Genomic DNA, 19199 nt, shown 5'->3' on the forward strand with positions numbered 1-19199 from the left:
AGACCACAATCAAAACACAAAATTGCAGAAGTCACAGCAAACACACCAAAATCCAGCAAAATCACAAAAATTACCTGAACACCAACTATATAAGGTGCTGGATTGCCTTGCAAATAAAAGTACCTTGCCTGGTGCCAAAAAGGCATCATAACAGGTGCCAGGTAAAATTAAGAACATATGAAGAGCCCTGCTGGTTCAGGCCAAGGACCCATCTAGACCAGCTTCCTGTATCTCACAGTGGCCCAGCAGATGCCTCTGGGTGCACACAAGACAACAAGATCCTGTTGCCATTCATTTCATTTGCCACTCTAAAACCCAGAGGTTGCATACAGTCATAACAACTTGATGCTTTTTTGGAAGGTGTATTCCGCTTTCAAGGTGCCACAACAGGGAAGGCTCTCCCTAGTCACTGCCACTCACCATTAGATGATGAGGAGACACAGAGGAGGGCATAGGATTAAGAACCAAGAACTTGGGTGGGAAAAGACAGTCCTTCAAGTTATTAGTTGGCAACCTTCAGTCTCGAAAGACTATGGTATCGCACTCTGAAAGGTGGTTCTGGAACAGCGTCTAGTGTGGCTGAAAAGGCCGATTCGGGAGTGACAATCCCTTCCACACTGGGAGCAAGTGCAGTCTGTCCCTGGCCTGTCTCCCTGGCTATGGGCCTTCCTTCTTTGCCTCTTAGCCTCAGACTGTTTGCCAAGTGTCTCTTCAAACTGGGAAAGGCCATGTTGCACAGCCTGCCTCCAAGCGGGCCGCTCAGAGGCCAGGGTTTCCCACTTGTTGAGGTCCACTCCTAAGGCCTTCAGATCCCTCTTGCAGATGTCCTTGTATCGCAGCTGTGGTCTACCTGTAGGGCGCTTTCCTTGCACGAGTTCTCCATAGAGGAGATCCTTTGGGATCCGGCCATCATCCATTCTCACGACATGACCAAGCCAACGCAGGCGTCTCTGTTTCAGTAGTGCACACATGCTAGGGATTCCAGCACGTTCCAGGACTGTGTTGTTTGGAACTTTGTCCTGCCAGGTGATGCCGAGAATACGTCGGAGGCAGCGCATGTGGAAAGCATTCAGTTTCCTCTCCTGTTGTGAGTGAAGAGTCCATGACTCGCTGCAGTACAGAAGTGTACTCAGGACGCAAGCTCTGTAGACCTGGATCTTGGTATGTTCCATCAGCTTCTTGTCCCAAAGCAGGTAGGGCTTTTATGGGCAATATCTAGAATTTCAAATTGCATCTGGAAAATTGGCAACCAATGTAGCTATTTCAAAATTGGGAAGATATAATTGCCCCAGTTAGTAGCCTAGCAGTAGCATTTGGTACCAACCAGAACTTATAAGAAGTCTTCAGTGGCAGTCCCAAGTACAATGTATTGCAGTAATTCAAAACAAGAAGTTACCAAGCTCTCTCTGTTCAGAAAATGAGAATGACACACCAGCTTATGAAAGGCACTTCATGACACAGAATACTGAGTAACAATCCAGGAATTTTGCCATCCCACAATTGTGGATGTGATCCTTTAGGGTAGCACAATCATGTCCAGAACAGGCTGTACACCATCAGCAGTACCTCCAGACACATCTGGACTGAATGTCAGTTTCTTGGTCTTCATCCAATGCATTAGTGATCCCAGGCCTTGATTCAGCACTTACAGTGCTGAATCTGGTAGGAAAGAGAAATAGAGCTGTATGCTATTACTCCAAATTTCCACTTGACTCAGCATTTCATAAAAATGTGGATATTAAAAAACATGGGAGACAGTCTGGAACCCTGCAGAATCCCATTAGTAAAAAGATGAATAGAGTCACCATACCTCTTGTATCCTTTGTCTCTCTGATCTCTGGCTACATGGTGTACTGAGACACCAACGGATATGAAGTACATTGGAAGACTATTTGCGTTCCAGTGGCAAAAGACATGCTAAATCTTATTGGGCTGGTGACACATCCCCAGTCATTTGCAGGTCTTTCAGCTGGTGACAATGGCAGCAAATACCCTCCACCCTGTGTGTGTGTCAGTGAGAGACTGAGTCATGTCAGCAGAGCCCTGCTGGGTAGTGGGTGTGCTGTCACATCAAAATACAAGACGAATCATTCTGGAATGCCACCAGAAGAGAGGCACTGCAGATGCCAAGAGGAAGGCCATTCCACAGCCCCAAAGCAGCAGATGCTTCTAGCTGCAATTACTCTGACCCTCACACAGCAATGAAATCCACAGCAGGGTCTGGCCAGGTGAGCATACCCAGGGGCACAATGGAAGGAGAGGCAATAAACATCTGATAAATGGAACTCTGGTTCATGAAAAGTTATGAAACAAACACTGTGTATTGTCTACTGCCAGAGTCAAGCTAATCAATCAGAGATCACACATTTTTTCCATCACTTTTCCCCCCAAGCCAACATGAGCATGCAGGGCAAAGACTAGCCTTTGATTCCTCCCCGACATTTGCTGCTACTGCCATCTGCTCCATAGCACTGAGACTGATTGTTCTCTCTCTCTCTCTCTCTTTGAGGAAGTGCTCCTTTCAAGAGTTCTTCTAGCATTTCCCTTGTACGCCCTCATTTTTTCACACCAGTTGGTTCCTACTTAACAGCTTCCTGTAGGAGTACGCTCACTGGTATCCGGAGCACATTACACCAGAAACCCAGGATTTGCGCTCTCTCTCTCTCTCTCTCTCTCTAATAACTTTCTAGAGTTCTTCATTAGCCAAAAAATCCTTTTAATCCAATGCTTTGATTCTTCCAACTTTAAATACCTTGTTTTCCACATAACATTTTGGTCAATGTCAAGCACTCACCACTGATAAGTCAATACCAAGGCTACATCTGAGCAATGCTCATTGACATTTGTTTATGTCAGGGGCTTGGCTTCAGAGCTGGGGAGGCAGCTGTCCTCTAACCTGCCTCAAGCACATTATACTTTCATACAGATTTCTACCTTGATGACTAAAAAAAAAAAAAGATCTACCACATAAAGTGAACTTTTGATGTAAAAATCAAAGCTTGACAAATGCTCTATCTACCTGCTTGCTTCACTACACTACATCATTTGCCTTCATTCCTGATAACATGTAGAGGAAGCCAGTGGTATAGACCATCATTTTATGAATAACTTTTCAGGAATAACCCTTGAACTTGGAATTGGAGTTTCATGAGCTGTTGAAAACGCCAACAGAGATTCTAGCCCACTTCACAGAAGTGCAATTCCTTAGGAAGAAGGAATTACTCTCAATGCATTTTACACCTATGATTATACTCTGTGCACATTGAGATGGATGTATTCACAAAAGGAGCATTTATAATGGGCCACGCAGCAAGTTCCACAAGTACAGGTAGGCTTCTGAAATCCCCACTCCAAAAACAGCCTCCCAAGTGACTCAGAAAAGTCATTCCCAGTACTCAGGACTTTAGAAGTTGCTTCCAGTTCAGCACAAAGGATGCAGTAGGACAACAGGGAGAAATGGTCTCTTATGTATGCCTAAGGGCCCAATCCTGCCCCCTCTGCCCCCACTGATGCAGCGGCACCAAAATGGTGAGCACTGCATCCTATGGTGTGGGGGGCAGTAGGATTCCTCTATGTTCCCAGAGGTAACTGCCTGCAGCGCAGGTGGGTCTCCTCAGACTTGTCGCAGCTATTTTTCACCTTGACCCTTGCTGCAAGATCAGGCCCAGGAAAGGATATTAGCAGCATTGGGGCCACCAATCCACCAACCCCGCCCAGGGCCTGACCCACCTACCCCTGCTCATCCCCCGCCTCATTTTTCCCCCTCCCTACTTCCATTCCATCCTCCTGCCACTCCCTCCCACCTTATCTTACCTGCTCCAGGGAGCAGACAAACCTCCAATGATGGGGGCAGGAAGGTGCAGGTTAAATTGTGCATGGCTGGAGAGCCTTTTGCAACCATCACAAAAGGAGAACTAGCACTGGCCGGTTCAGCACAGTAAATATAAGATTGGGCTGCCTGACGTTAACATTCGTTTTTGGTTTGCATTTCTGCAATATAAATAAATATATAATAAATTCAAGCTTGTAGCATAAACATGCTCAGTATCAACAAGTGGTGAACATACACGGGTTCAGCCAACTTATCCACAGTTATCCACGGATGGACCCACATTGAGCCAGATTCAGCCCAACCTGAAACCTCCAGAGGCTCTTCTGAGGCCCATAGAGGTGTAGCCTTTACAGGTCTCAGAATGGCCTCTGGAGGTCCTAGAAGGGCACCCAGTTTTGGCCAAAAACCAGAAGTACCCTTCTAGGACCTCCAGAGGTCCTAAAAGCTTTGGAAGGCCACTTTGGTTTTACCAAAAATGCACAGTCTCCATGGGCCTCAGAACAGCTCTGGTCTTGTTCATAGCTCAGTGGTGCCCGAAATCCACATGATTTGGTATCAGCAAGAAGTCTGGGAATGGAACCCTGACAGATTAGCAGGCACCACCTGTAGCTCTATTCTGGGTCACATTACTGTGTGCACACAGTCACTTAATCAAGCACAGGGTATTCCAGATTTTGCATAGGGGTGACACTGTTCTTTCCAGGACTAGCATTTGATTTCCCCAGGTTTACAACTCAATGCTGATACATCAGACAGACCAGGGCCTGGCATCCTCTTTGAAACTATCGGATACTTCAGTTTGTACTACCTCCTAGGTGTCTATTGTCCCCTTTGCCCAGGTGATTGGCACCCCAAAATGAGACAGTAAGGCAATGCCAATACTTCTGGGATTCCCCCACACCAATCAACTATATGGTGTGCAGTGTCTGTAGGCGATTTCCCCCACAAGGCAAAATTCTCCTTTGCCAACAAACAAGATCTTACTTGTTGAACAAATGGTCAATTTTCTTTTCCCAAGTCACTGACTCTCAATTTTAATTGAACACTATTGGCAGTTCTGTCAAAATGACGTTTACAAGTGCTTTTAGAATGTTCAGTCATAATAGGATTGTCTTTCTATTTGATTTTTTTCTGCAACTGAATGCACTTACATATCTATACTTCTCACATTTTTTTCTGCCAAAATGTCCTGATGCACAGGTTTTACTGACATCATCAGGCATTTGATTTTTTTAAAGGCCAAGAAATCACTCTTGACACATTCCTATCCTTCCCTCCCCCTACCGGTGCAGCCATGCCAAAAAGACGCATATGCTGTGTCCAATGGGAGGTGGGGGGGAGGGAGACTTTAGAAGGGAAAGGATATTTAAATCTGGCTACTGAAGGAGACCTGACCAACTGCAAGAGTTTCATCATGGGTCAAGAACTTGGGGGAAGTCAAGGTCCGGGGTTACAGCTGCTGCTGTCATCAGTAGTCACTGCCAATAAGCTACAGCTTCTGATGTATGAAGGAAAGCAAGGTTAGACAATGAAGAGAGCAAACAGCTACAACAAAGTGAGAGGAGGCAGAGGAAAATTGAAATGATTGATGCAATCAGGTGGGAATAGGTGAATGGTGGAATAACTCAATAAGATGTATAAACCCAGGAACCCAGTCATGAGAGAAACAAAACATCGACAACAAGGGATGGAGCCAGGAAGAGAAGCTGCAGGTACATCTGCTCAATACTTTCTGAAAATTCTCTGCACATCAGGTCCACTGAACCGCTTCCATTTTGAGCATTTTTCATTTCTGATGCACCTGTGCCCGACTTTGTAATTAATCACTTGGTACCTGACAAACCAGTTTCAGCCTTCGCAGAGGCTTCCACTTCATTGGCTAAGTTAGCAGCGTGACAACATTTTGCTTTCTGTGCATCGTTTTTCCGCTGCTGATTTCCACACACCCCCACACACACACTCCTCTTCTTGTGCCAACACTCCTCCTGTTCCTATTGTGCCAGAAGTTTTAGAGAACTGACTTGCTGGTTGCTTATTTTCACCACATGATTCTGTAAACAGAAGAAAAGGCAAGAAGAAAATAAAACAGAGAGCCTGCCCAGGGTTACCAGCCCTAAGATCTCCTCCTTATATTTCCCCAGGACGGGCTCTTCCCAAATAGTTCAGGATTTTCTATTTTATCTTAGTGGCAAGGACCTATGCTAACATAAGAAGAGGACAATTGTGAAAGTTTCTTTCATTTCACAGTGAAGGCCCTTAGTTCTCAGCTTATCCAGCACTTGTTCTCTCGACCTCCATCTGTCAGTACTAAAGCCCTAAAGACCTTTCCATCACAATTCCCACCCCCAAGTTAGTAGCAAAATGTTGGTTGCCATTTCTCTCAAAGTACCGCCGCATTTTTGGAATATTAACAATAGTTTTAGTATCACATATACAGTCAATCAGTTGTACTGTGCCTTCAGAAAATATTTTGTTTTAATATGAGAAAGTGATTTACCAAAACATTTCACTCCTTCCAAGTCCTTTATTCAATTCTGTCCAACCCTAGCAAAGCTTAGAACAGGCTTTTTTAAAGCTTCTTCTTTGTAATCCCTGAAGAGCAAATCATAATTCACGTTGGCATTTCTCACAAATATCTGCAGCCTGCTCTGAAATTTAGCAAAGAAAGGTTTTCTCATGAGCTGTTAAAAAAAGAAAAAGAACCACTGGAAAGACTACATATTAGTGAGAATCCAAATGGAAAAGGGAAAGAAGCTCTTTCCTCTGAAGAAATCCATTAATAAGTTTGCCTTTTTATTGGTCAAACTGTTGTACTGAAATAAATATGTACAGTGCATGACCACAGGAATACAGGGTTCTAGTCCACCATTTATCATCCATGATCAATTATTCCAAGGCAAGAAATACCCAGGAAAGTGGATCATCCCCTCTGTCTCAAGGTACCCATGATCAACTAAGAGGGCCTGCTTGGAGAATTACTATACGTGTCTTAAATCAGGTTGAGCTTCTATCTAATATGAACACGATCTAATCATTGTTCATTTGAAATTGGAGGAGAGGCAATTATAAGGCAAGTCACCACCAATGTATGCTTTGCATTTGCACTACAGATATACAGTAGATACTCACCTATAGTACATGAAATTTTTGCCAGGTAATCAAGCTCCAATTCTCACTTTGCCTTATCTCCAGGTCAGTCAGAGGGCAAAGACTTTCAACTCTGAACAGTTTCCTTTCTCAAGGGCAGACAGGCGCCAAGTTTCTCAAGCAGCAGGCAGGCACATCTCCTCAGAAGCAATTTGTTAACCTTTTATTCTCCTTCCTTCTGCAGGTCTGTTTTTTGAAACACCAGGATGGGAATCCTCCTTTCCATCTGAAGCAGGCTACAATTCAATGCACCCTTACTTAAGAATAACACCCATGGAAAGTAGTGGCTCTACTTCTGAGTAAAAAGTGTTGCAAATATATGCAGCTGCATCTCTCTGCTGTGAATTGAATTGCACACTCCCAGTTATGTGTTATGGGTTGTATGTTGTACATAGAGCTTCTGGCTTAACACACCAGACACCTTAAAGGTGGGTTTGATTCCTGGTTCTCCTGCAGTGGTTCCTAACCTTTTTCACTTGCATATCCCTTGGCAGCCCATTTCCATAAATTTTACCCTTCATATTAGCAAAATGTTTGTAATTAATACAAGCCCTCATCTCCTCTATATGAATGCCCAGACTTCATGTATTTATCACAGTGCTTTCTCTTTTTATCTGTTTGAAGAACAGAAGACTCTGCCTTTGCACTGTTTTGTACCAGAAGTGTGCTGAGAAATTCTGGGTGATTGAAAACTAGCACAGTAAAAAAGCTGAAACATAATATGGAAAGTGATCAATCACTGGTTCATAAATTAATTGATGACCAAAAACTAGCTATTGGTGGGGCTTTCACAGCCAACTAGCTACCTCCCTTCCTGCCTTGCTGGTCCTTGCAAGGCATTCCTGTCTTGCAAGGCATTCTGGAGCATGACGTGCCCTTTTCTGCCATTATTCCATTCTTTTTCAAGTACCCCTAAAGGTCCTGTTGAGTGTTCCTGGGAGTATATGAATACCAGGTTGGGACAAACTGTTTTACTGGTATGTTGTTTACAGTGCACTTATTCTGATAGTGTTTACACAAGGTGGTGAAGACCAGAATTTAAAGAGAATAAAAATCTTATGATCTTTTACTATGTTTTTAATAAATTAGAGACTACAGTTCTTAGGTAACAATTAGTGGTGGGTTATTTTTCAGGATCTGGTCTCCGGTAAAATCAGACAAAACTATAGTCAGACCCCCCCCCCCCAAAGTTATCTGAGGGTCATAGAAAATTCCATGATTGTTGGCTCAAAACCTGCCCTCCACTTATCTGTGGGATCAACTTATGGGTGGGTGTCTGCGATATTTTAAGGCCCAGCAGGGAGTCTGCTGCAACCCACCACAGCTCCATATTGAGTTCTCCCTCAAGAGTGTGTAGTACAACCAACCCTAGTTCCTGATGTCATTATGCAACATGTTTTCCCATGCTCACACCAATGGAATGATACTGGCAAGAGCAGGGAAAACAAATAAGAAGATGTCACAACCTAACCATTATTGACAATGTTTATATTATTTTTATTATAATATTTATAATATCCCTTTTTTATAATCAAGGTAGATCACCACAAAATCAATTCAAATGTACAATACAGAATATGAATTTATAAAAAACAAATTACACAATTACAGCAGACTAAATCGGCAGCATAAAAACAAATGGAATAAAATAGTAGCAATTATTGTCTCAGGCTAGAAATGTTCACTGAAACAGAATTGTCACTGCAACTGTTACCCTGCACATGCCTGATCTTGTCTGATCTCGCAAGCTAAGCAGGGTCAGGCCTGGTTAGTACTTGGATGGGAGACCACCTGGGAATACTGGGTGCTGTAGGCTTATACCATAGTCTTTCGAGACTGAAGGTTGCCAACCAACCATCTAAAACCAGGCTATGATGGACACATGCATAACCCTCTTCAGAAACTATTCCAGATCTTGGGCACAATGACTAAGAATGTCCTCTCCCACATATCCATCTGCCATCACTGATGACATGAGGCCTTTTAAGAGGGCCCCAAACCAATGGAATCTGTTAACACTACTTTGTAGGGATCAAACTTGTCAAGTATTAATAGGAGTGGAGATCTCAACACGAGGCTGCTGCTTTCAACAGTAGCTCTGTGTTTCTTGTACTGTCTTCTTGCCCTGAAACATCTCTCTCAGTGATGCTTTTTGGACAGCTGGCTCTTAGTTCACATTTCTTCTCTTTGAAGATCCATCAAAGCCCAAACTTGCCTCAGAAAGTACTATATTGCCAAATATTTACCTTTGGGCTGGCTTCTGTGCTTGGAGTGAGTTAGTGAAGACTGGCATGATCACTTTGGCTTGGACAGGTGGTGTACTGAGATCAATTTATACTAACATTTGCACATGCTCAGACACTGCAGTATGTCAACATGGGTTCAGAGGGCCAGCATGGGTATGGCTTGCAATTCATCTGAAGTATGTTTCCAACAAAGTATCTATTCCAAACCTCTGCTTCAGTCAGTGGTGTCACTAGACGGCTGTAGGGGGTGTGGCCTGCACTGGGTGACGCGCAAGGGGGGTGACACACCCTGGGGGGTCACGTGCTAAAATCATGGTTTCTATAAATACCATCATGTTATATTCTATTCGATGTGTAATTTTCAGCAGAATACAATAAAAAAAACAGAGTGAAATCTCAATTCTATCAAAAGTTACCAAAAAACCAGAAAACAAAAATGCAACTCTTATGCAACAAAAAAGTACATTTCCTTAATTCAGAAAGGACAGATGAGACTTATTGTTTGAAGAGTCAATGAGATGTTATTATGACACAGCATGGAACCAATAAGGTGTTAGTAAGGTGACTCCCTGGAGGGGTGACACCACTAGTGACAAAAATCACTAGAATATTGATTTTTAGGAATACCATCATGTTATATACCATTCAATGTGTAATTTACATCAGAATGCAATGAAACAAACTGCTTTGAAATATCTCTATTCTATCAAAAGGTATGGCCAAAAACCAGAGGGGGCAGGGTGATGATACACCACCATGCCCACCAAGGTTTTTGCCCCGCCCACTGCATGGGAGGAGGTCCATCATGGGGGCAATGTGCTGGCCTCCGGCACAGGGTGATGCCAATCCTAGTGACACCACTGGCTTTAGTCTCCCACAGATGCCACTTTCACTCCAATTACACTTTATTCAAGTTCACCCAAGGAAGAAAGTTCCACAACATCTGCTGGCAACATTTTCCATTGTTCAACTGTCACACACCCAACTGACCCAAAAGCATGATGACTGCTCGACACTGGAATCAAATCAAGGATGTGCCACATATTGTGTCGCTTTTATGTGCAATGTGTGGAACGAGCAATTTTGTTACCATATTGTGAAATAAACCACCCTCATTGAGCTGGGATTTGAAGTCTTTCCTACCAGGTACGTTTCCAGTCCCTCTCTTGTACTGAACTGTGTAATACCTTTTCTGCATAATTCTACAGCGTGAGAGAGCAGAAGCTAAGCTCTAAAGCATCTTTCATGGTTGACTTTATGTGAAAGCAGCAAACAAAAGAAGAAGAAAGCCAAAGCAGCCTCGGTTTGGCTTTGATGTGCAGTAGCGTGAATATTTGATAAGGGGCAGAACACACCTGCAGAGAACTCTGATGTACAGAATAATGCATGTGAGTGACACTGCAAGCCCCTGAAATCAGGAAAGAGCTACAGACAAAGCTGAAATCCTAGAATCACTGTGCCACTTCTAAATCAATGAATATGATTTATGAAGGGTAACAAAACCAGTACATCATTTTCTCTTCTTGTCAAGGTAAGAAGCCTCACAAATTCCAGTAATTAACTAGAGACATTAATGCTTCACATCGGCAGGTTCTGTTCTCACAGCACAACAAACTGTTGTAATGGTGACATCTGAAATTGTATGGAAACTCAGGGCAAACAGATTGAGTGATGAGAATTTTCTGCTCTCTGCATCTCCTAATATGGGTAGTCTTTAAAAAATCTAATATAATATTGTGCCAAATGTTAACCTGATGAAACATTGTTAGTGAAACAGTATTTTAAGTAATACTAGGCAACAGCATACCAAAAATTCACTTAGCATCGCTCTTTTTTTTCCAGACCTATAGATTTTGTGAATTATTTGCGCATCAGCTAGAAACAAAAAAGAAATAATCACAGGGTTACAGCAGACTTATACAAGACAGAGCAAGCAAACACATTTGCTACACATTTGTTAATGATTTCATATTACTGTTGTCAGCATGCCAATTTTCTACTTTGGGGCTTGTACACCCATGAAAGGGGTATATCGTTTTTCAGATATTCAATACAGATGATCAGAAAATTCTAAGACGTCAAATGCCATGAATCAGTAAGAGAGCAGTTTTTCCCTTAAGATGATCTTCTGCATAATAAGGAACAGAAAAATGGGAAACATACATGTGAAGCCACGCATTAATTTGTCAAGGTTCTGATTAAAAACAGGTGATAGATGACAAATAACTTTCACAACTACTTTCAAAGTGATTTTAAAAGGTGTGCTATAGTATCACTTAAAAAAACCTCAAAAGAAAAACCATGATTAGCTGCATGAATAGGGAGTATACTGTAGTCAAATCACTTACACTTTTACTCCTAATGTATAAGGTGTTCTTGTTCATGATGCTGCAATTGCTGATCTTGTATGGGTTTTAAATGTAGCTTTTCCAACTCCTGTCCATTCAAATGCCAGCCAACTGGGAAAAAAATATTCATTTATTATTTCACACATCTCAGCATGATGCTGTACTATCTTCACAATTAAAATCAGTTATGGAACTGCAATCCATTGGTTTTTATGGGTACATTACTGCACACACACACACACACACACACACACACACACACACAGGGGCTGATTGTACTACACATTATAGCTAGGGCTATCAGTCCATTTACATGACCATAAAGCACAAGTTGTGTTCTTTATACTAGAATTGTTTGAACAAATACATTCCAATCCAGATTTATGGAAAGTCTCCCCTTTTGAGTACAAATGTACTTAATGAAGGACAAGATTGGGATGGGCAAATCCAGTGTAGCTTGACTCGAGTCAAATCACGAATCTACATTCTCCCCCCCCACAACTCCACTTGAAAACAAGTCGTATAGGAGGTACTTTTCGAGTCACTTTTTCACAACTTGAAAAGACTCGAGTCATGAGTCTTTTTGATATACATGTTAGTGTGAATACAGTCTAGTTGAACTGATTTGGCCTTTGAGCAGTCCTTGGAGACTGGGCCATTTCAAGTCAAGCACCTCAACTGTTTTAATAACCCATTTCTGCCCAGCCCACAGATGTATACATTTGTTCCCTGTTGTGCATATACAACATTAGGCAGAAATGGCTTAAAAAGGTAACACAACAATTAAAATGTCTGGCCATTTGTGAATTGCCAGATAATTCGTTCCAAACTTATGTGTGTCATTTAAGGTTAGAGGATGGTTGCTGTTTCCAAATGTTGATTTTAAAGCACAGCTCTTCTGCAACAATCAACACAAAAAGAAGAACCGCTTGATGTAAACTGCTCAACATGCTCTCCCTGAGTCATTCATTGACCGGTGTTGATTTTGGCAGGATCTAATATTTGCTTTCTTTATTCTCAGTTGGAGACGTTGTTCACAGACTTCCGATTTCTCCAGCACACAAGAAACAACCTCAGAAAACAGAAGAGGGTGAGAAAGACCACAGCCTTCCACACTGATAAAATGTGCAAGTGGGGAAGTCTCAGTCATATGCAACAGTCACACAGCAATTACAGAAAGACATGGGATTCCATGGTACCATTGTGGATTCCAGTAACAAGGGCAAAACCATGCTCTTATAATTTTCATAGCCTGGTGACAGCTGGCAAACAGCACAATCTGTTGCATGACAGCTCATAGGTAAATCTCATTACATTCAACTGGACTTATTCCCAGGAAAGTGTGCATAGGATTGCAGCTGAAGACAACACCAGAATGCATGATGAACTATGGGAAAATGCAGTAAGGCCAACAGACAAACAGAGGCTGCTATTGTGGCGTAATTAATCCGCTGTGGTGTGAGCCAGATCCTTGCATTGAACAATCCTATAATTCAGATACCATATCACATGACAGAAGATACATTTACAACTGTAGTAACAGTTAGAATGCTCTTGTAAAGAGAAAATCCAGGGAATGCAGTTGTGTGCCACACTTGTATAGGCCTTTCTCTGGGTTGGATTACAGAAATACGGTATACCAGAACAGGACTCAGCGTCAAGGGCATGCCCCAGCTGCTAGCCCTGTTGCTCTTGAAAAATTTCTACAGGGTTACAGGAAGCAACACAAAAATCATAAGAAATGTTTTCATAATTATGAACCTATCAAGCCCCACTATCATAAGCAATACCACCTATGATCTAGTTCTGTATATGGCACATGCCCGAGGAGAGGAATGGGTTGAGTAGACTGCAAAATGGGAGAATATCAGGCGTGCATCATTGTCACTTGGTTCATCCCACCCATTACTCCCAACCTCCCCACCCTATTTTACCCCCTCTCTGTCCCTGCTTCTGCCTAACCTGCTCCACCTGCTGTGGCAAGGCCCAGGGAGGGCTGCCACCTCTTGCAACAGTGCTTCAAAAATTGCCACCAATGGAGCACTCCATGTTCCATTGGCAGCCATTTTATGACAGTGGAACTCTGTCCTGCTGTTGCAAAGTACTACTGATGGCAACATAGTCTGGTATAGGATTGGGCTGCCTGGTTTGTTACAGGGTCCACCCCCCGGTGGTTGAAGTCTCATCTTCCATAAATCTTCATTATGTCGATTAAACAGATCAACCTTGTCCCACATGCTATTTGTAGTGACCTGACCTACCTCACAGCCCTGTCTAAGAGCACAATCCTGAACTGAGCAGTGGAGCCGAGCAGCAGAGAGGAAAGAGGGGGCGTGGGGGGAGGCAGGTGGAGGGCAGGGAGGAGACGTGACTGGGAGGCGGGAGGCATGCCAGGGAGCGGGTGCGGGGAGGGAGGGAGGCGGGACTGGTGGAGCAACACTCCACTGGATCCTGAGCCGGATATAGTGTTGGGCTCGCTGCCTGACACAAAGGCTTTTACATCACCATCAACCTTTTGGTCAGCGGTGAATCAAGTAACCCCATTGCAGGGCTACTCCCTTTACCTGGGGGAAGGGGATGAAAGTCCCCTTCTCCCGAGGTGCTGCCCGCAGCTGCCTTGGGTGCGTAGGATGCAGCAGCAGCTGTTTTTGGTGCCTCTGCAGCTGTGCACCCTAGGGTAGCTCAGGATTTAGCTCTTAGACAGCTAGAAAAGAGCATTATAGATACAGTACTTATCCTTAATAGCAACAGTAGATATGTGCTGTAATAGGATGCATTTTCCCACTTAGTGAAAGAAAATTCATGTTTTTTGCAGTGGCTCCTCATTCCATTCCTTAAAGCATTGGCAGGATTCCTCTCTTGCTCTTTCCTAGTGACTACGGAAGACCTTCTACATTCAGAACTAACAAGGAATTTATTACCTGAAAATACTTTATTTGCTGTGCATAATTCTTCACCATATGGATCAGTTCCTCACCAGTGCCATGTGCTCACTAGGTAGCTTTTAAGAAAAGCCACTTTCTCTGCTTCAGTTCCCAGCTCCAATATGGGGAGAATACATATGATCTGCTTTGCACCCTCAAACACACTATACAAATGCTGACTGTTTCATTTTAGGTCTAATTGAGTTTTTTCTATTTTGTTGATTTTTATCTTGAACACAAGATACAAATATATTAAGATGAATTCATTAAGCCAGTGGTTCCCAAAACTACTGTGGTCATGGTGCCCTATTGGTCACATAGGCACCATCACCCGGATTTCCCGGGCACCACCTTCTTGAATCATGTCAGATTCCAGAAGGCAACAGCTGGTAGAGCTGGTCAGAAGAGGCTGCTGAGACATCCCACGACCCCTATCAGTAGGGATGTGCAAATTCACCTTGGCTAGACTTGAGTCCTCAGTCCTTGCCTACTTTGACTTAACTCATGCACAAGTCTTAATGGGCAGCTGTGAGCATTTTCAGGACTCTATTTGACTCAAATCTGTAGTCTTTTTGATACACGTGTCAGGCGCAGCTCTGCCGGGAAAAAAAATGGAGCTCCTAGTGGGATGTGTGTGTGTGGGGGGGAGTTCTCATTTAATACTCCCCTCGTGTCCCCATCCCATCAGTAAACAGAAGATCTGCCGTTCTTCGATTGAAGGTACCAGTGCAGAAAGCGCCAATTGATTCCTAACAAACCCCAGCAATGAAACACCTTCTCCCTTTCAGATCATGACTCTTGATTCCACCTTCAGAACACCAGAACATGGAGCAACAGGGACTTGGAGGTGCCTGAGCTTGGCAAGGCAGGAGGAGGTGGGACTCACTGCATGAGAACAGGGACATAAGCGGCAAGCAGGAGGAGGGTAGCACGCAGCTGTTGGGAGGCTTACCAGTATGACCCAATTTTTTGAAGCTCTACTCAGAAGTAGTCCCATTGCAGCTGGTCATTCAATGAACCAGCTGGAGCCATGAGTTTCTCTTTGATTGCTACAAACCACATTCCCCCGCCTTCTCCCACCACTCATCCAAGGAAAAAAACCTTTGTCCAATGGTCATTGGTTCCTTCAGAGATGGATAAGAGGGCCCAGTCCCGCCTACCTCCTACTCAATGCAAAACCAAAACATTAACCCTTCCCTGCCTCCTGGTTGACACTTCCCTGCTGCTTGCCCAATCTGAATTATGGCCCCACAAGGTCTTTCACGCCACAAAAAATGTAAGCAAGCACACTTAGACTAGTGGACTCAAATTGTTCACATTCATGACTCATTTCAGGGTCAGTGGACCAAGACTCAAGCTGGTGCTTGAGACATTGACACATGTGACTTGAGTATACACATGTTTTTGTGACTTGGACTCAAGTTCCGAAACTCGCGTTCCCATTCCTGCCTATCAGTTCACCAGGAAATTACTGTACTAAGCCAACAAATATTTCATTAATAAAAGCTTAAGGGGCATTATAAATTGCCCATGTCACATTTTTGTACACATTTGTCGTCTAAAATCTAAAGGCAACGGTAGAAGGGAAAGGAAAAATATCCTAGCTTTGATAGCCAAAGAGATCCCGCCTCCCATAAAGTGCATAGCCACAGAATATGCTATTCTAGGCATGTTCTTTTAAATGTTTGCTTCAGAGAAATCTCCTGCTTTAAATTCTTGTCACATTCTGATGACAGCCAAGGTCAAATTGCTAATCCAAACTGAGAGACTATAAAAGGTAACAACATTTCTATGCCAAAGATGTGGGAATTTAAAGAAAATAAGTAGTATATACTGTGCATTTAAATTATGGCATTCAGTAGGAAATAGAAGCTCGTGGTTAAAAAAAAATCAGTTGCAACAATAGAAAGTGGTCAGGAAGGAGACCAGCTGTTTGCATGCTTCAGAAACTAAGCATGAAATTGGCTGCATGTTATGCAGAGAGACCAGACTGAAAATGATTTAAGCAAGGTGGGGAGAAAGCTTTTATCCTCTTCTTTAGGGTAAACTTCATTTGGCAACTGAATGAAACAACAAAATGGTTCTGCTCTCCATACAATTGTTGCTGATGGCTTCTGAGGGCAAAAGGCTGTGTTATCTCAGTGGTGCATTTGGACTGTATGGGAGATGTAATTCTGTTTTAACATGTGTTTACAATCTCCGAGCTGTGAAGTTCAGCTTTTCTCTTTCTAGAGAGAAAGGAAAAAATGAGCAGGAAAGTGCAAATACACATTAAAATTCCATTGGCCTTAATTTAAAAAAACAATTTACCAATCTGATGTCTCACAATAGTTTAGCATTTTAATTATAAAAAGAATTGTGGGCATAAAAAATGAGCTTATGTTGTTTCAAGTGAAGCAAATGACTCTCTAGACTTTTCTTGTGGCTGGAAACTAATGAGCACTGATGGTCAGTTGACTTGCCCAGAGCTAGGAAAATTAGTCACGCTTCACTGCCAAAGTGGGGGCTGCAAACAAACAGTAATGGAATACGTTTACAGTGGAATCCTAAACCCTCCCCTGAGCCTACGTTCCCGGCTACTCAGGAGCAGGCTAGACCAGCATGAGGACATGCACTGGCCTAGCTGGACCTGCATCTGGACAGGGTACATTTGTCCCAGCTTGGGCAGGCCAGCATCGGAGATGGGTGGCGGGAGAGGGACAATGGAGTTAAGGAGGGAGCATTTTGGGTGGGGGAAGGACAGACCAGCAGGCAGATCAGGACTGGGAAGGGGTTGGGACTGGCTGTGGCATCCCAGGCCAGATCTGAACTCCCTTCCCTGGCTTGACCAGCATTATATGGGTCACAGTGCAGTTCCAAGTAGCCCCATAGGGCTGGCTGGCACGCGATATGGGGTAAAGATAATAAAATTCCCTTACTCTGAGTTGCGGCCCAGTCCACACCTACCTTGCACTGGATACAGCGCAGGTCAGTCAGCCTTACTGTTCCAGCGCAAGTTAGGATTACGCCCTTAAATAATTAAAGTAAGAAAAGGCCTAAGACCACAAAGGAATATATGCAGGCTGTAGATAAACATTTTATATTAAATGCCAGTAATTCTGAATTACTTAGTTTGGGTCTGGTCAGAACCCAAGCAGACTTGCATTGAAACAACTTATAAAGGGAAATTTTCTCCATGAGAAATAACATAAACAGGATGTTAACGGAGACCGTACATACATCCATATCCTTCACTGGATGTAAAGGCAGGAATTTTCTCCCATTAGAAACAATGTGATACGGTAGGTATAGAGATTGTGCAGCCTCCAGCATGCAGCACCAAATGCCCATACACCCACACACACACATATATCCACAGGGCAGCCTACCCATGACACAAGTTGTTAACTCAATGTCAGGCAGCAAATTGGGGTAGTATACTCTGCACCTATTTGCCACCTCCCTCAACCTGCCATCTCCATGGAGGCACCATGTGCAAGAGAAAGATAGGAAGGGCTTACCTCTCTCCCTCAGCATCCAGTGCCAAGACTGCCTCCTCCTCTGATGGCTGGTGGAGGAAATACAGTACCAGGAATTGAGCATTCCTTCCTTGGCCATTAAAGGAAGCAGCAGCAACAGTGCTGGACATCGAAGAAGAGAGGTAAATGGGGAGAGGCTACCTCTAAAGGACAATGGCCCAAATTCTAACCAACTTTCCAGCACTGATGTAGCTGTGCCAATAGGATGAGTGCTGCATCCTGCAGTTGGGTAGAACTCACTGAGGCCTCCTCAAAGTAAGAGAATGTTTGTTCCCTTACCTTGGAGTTGCATTGTCCTTATGTCAATGCTGGAAAGTAGGTTAGGATTGTGCCCAACATCAAAACTGACAATAATATCATAATTAATGACAACCTTTTAAGAGCTTGACAGGTGTAGGGAGAAGAAAGAAGAGCACACAGGCCCAGCAACAGCAAAATCCAAATATCAAAATTTATCTTTAAGAGCTCAAAGGTGTAGGAAGATATGCAGGTGAGGCTACAGCACCAAAAGATAGAAGTGTAAGGGATTTTTATGTCTAGCAGCTCAAAAAGTTGAATACTTAGTGCATGAAAGGGGAGAGGGTCCTGTATACGATATTTATATTTGTAAATTAACATCTTGTCTTGGCAATTGTTAACACCTGTTGGCAGATTTTATTTGCCATTACATCAGTGTAAACCAGTTCTCTAACCATCATTATGAATAAAGCACTTGAGACTGCTATCCCATAGTGGGCAGTCAAGGATTTTGCTTGAATATTGCTTTTTAAAGCAATAGATACACACAATGTTCAAGTGTATTATTTGCAGTGGGCTTTAAGTATTTGTGGTTCCTTCAAATTCTGAAAGCTGGAATCATCCCACCTCTGGCTTCCATAGTGAAAATTAAATGAAACAGAACGCAACTGCAAGACAGATATCCTAGAAACTTCCCAAATGGCTGACTGGACAAACACTGCCCAAGTCAAAATAATTAAGTGGTTTTTGAACATATGAGACATCTGTTTCACCAAAGCAAAACTAGCTAGTATGGAGCAATGAAAACTCACATTTGGCATTTTGTAAAGTGTTGCCACAGGAAACTCAAGTGCAGAACTCACACATTTAAGACTACACAACTCTTACTACAGCCAGTTTCAAAATAGATGTTGCCTTATGTTTCAGTTCTCCATTCCCCAGAACAG

General features: G+C 43.2%; 1 protein-coding gene across 2 annotated transcripts in view; it reads right to left on the reverse strand.

The window, feature by feature from the left end:
- Positions 1 to 11621, reverse strand: part of PDE4D (phosphodiesterase 4D) — a 624208-nt gene extending 612587 nt beyond the window's left edge. For both annotated transcript variants that reach the window (XM_066614472.1, XM_066614482.1), the window contains exon 1: positions 11574 to 11621. In XM_066614472.1, the coding sequence (XP_066470569.1) occupies positions 11574 to 11609 (36 nt within the window). In that variant the 5' untranslated portion in view covers positions 11610 to 11621. The remainder of the gene's footprint in view (positions 1 to 11573) is intronic.
- Positions 11622 to 19199: the final 7578 nt, after the last annotated feature.

This window comes from Tiliqua scincoides, chromosome 2, assembly GCF_035046505.1.
Source record: "Tiliqua scincoides isolate rTilSci1 chromosome 2, rTilSci1.hap2, whole genome shotgun sequence".
Taxonomy (NCBI): domain Eukaryota; kingdom Metazoa; phylum Chordata; class Lepidosauria; order Squamata; family Scincidae; genus Tiliqua; species Tiliqua scincoides.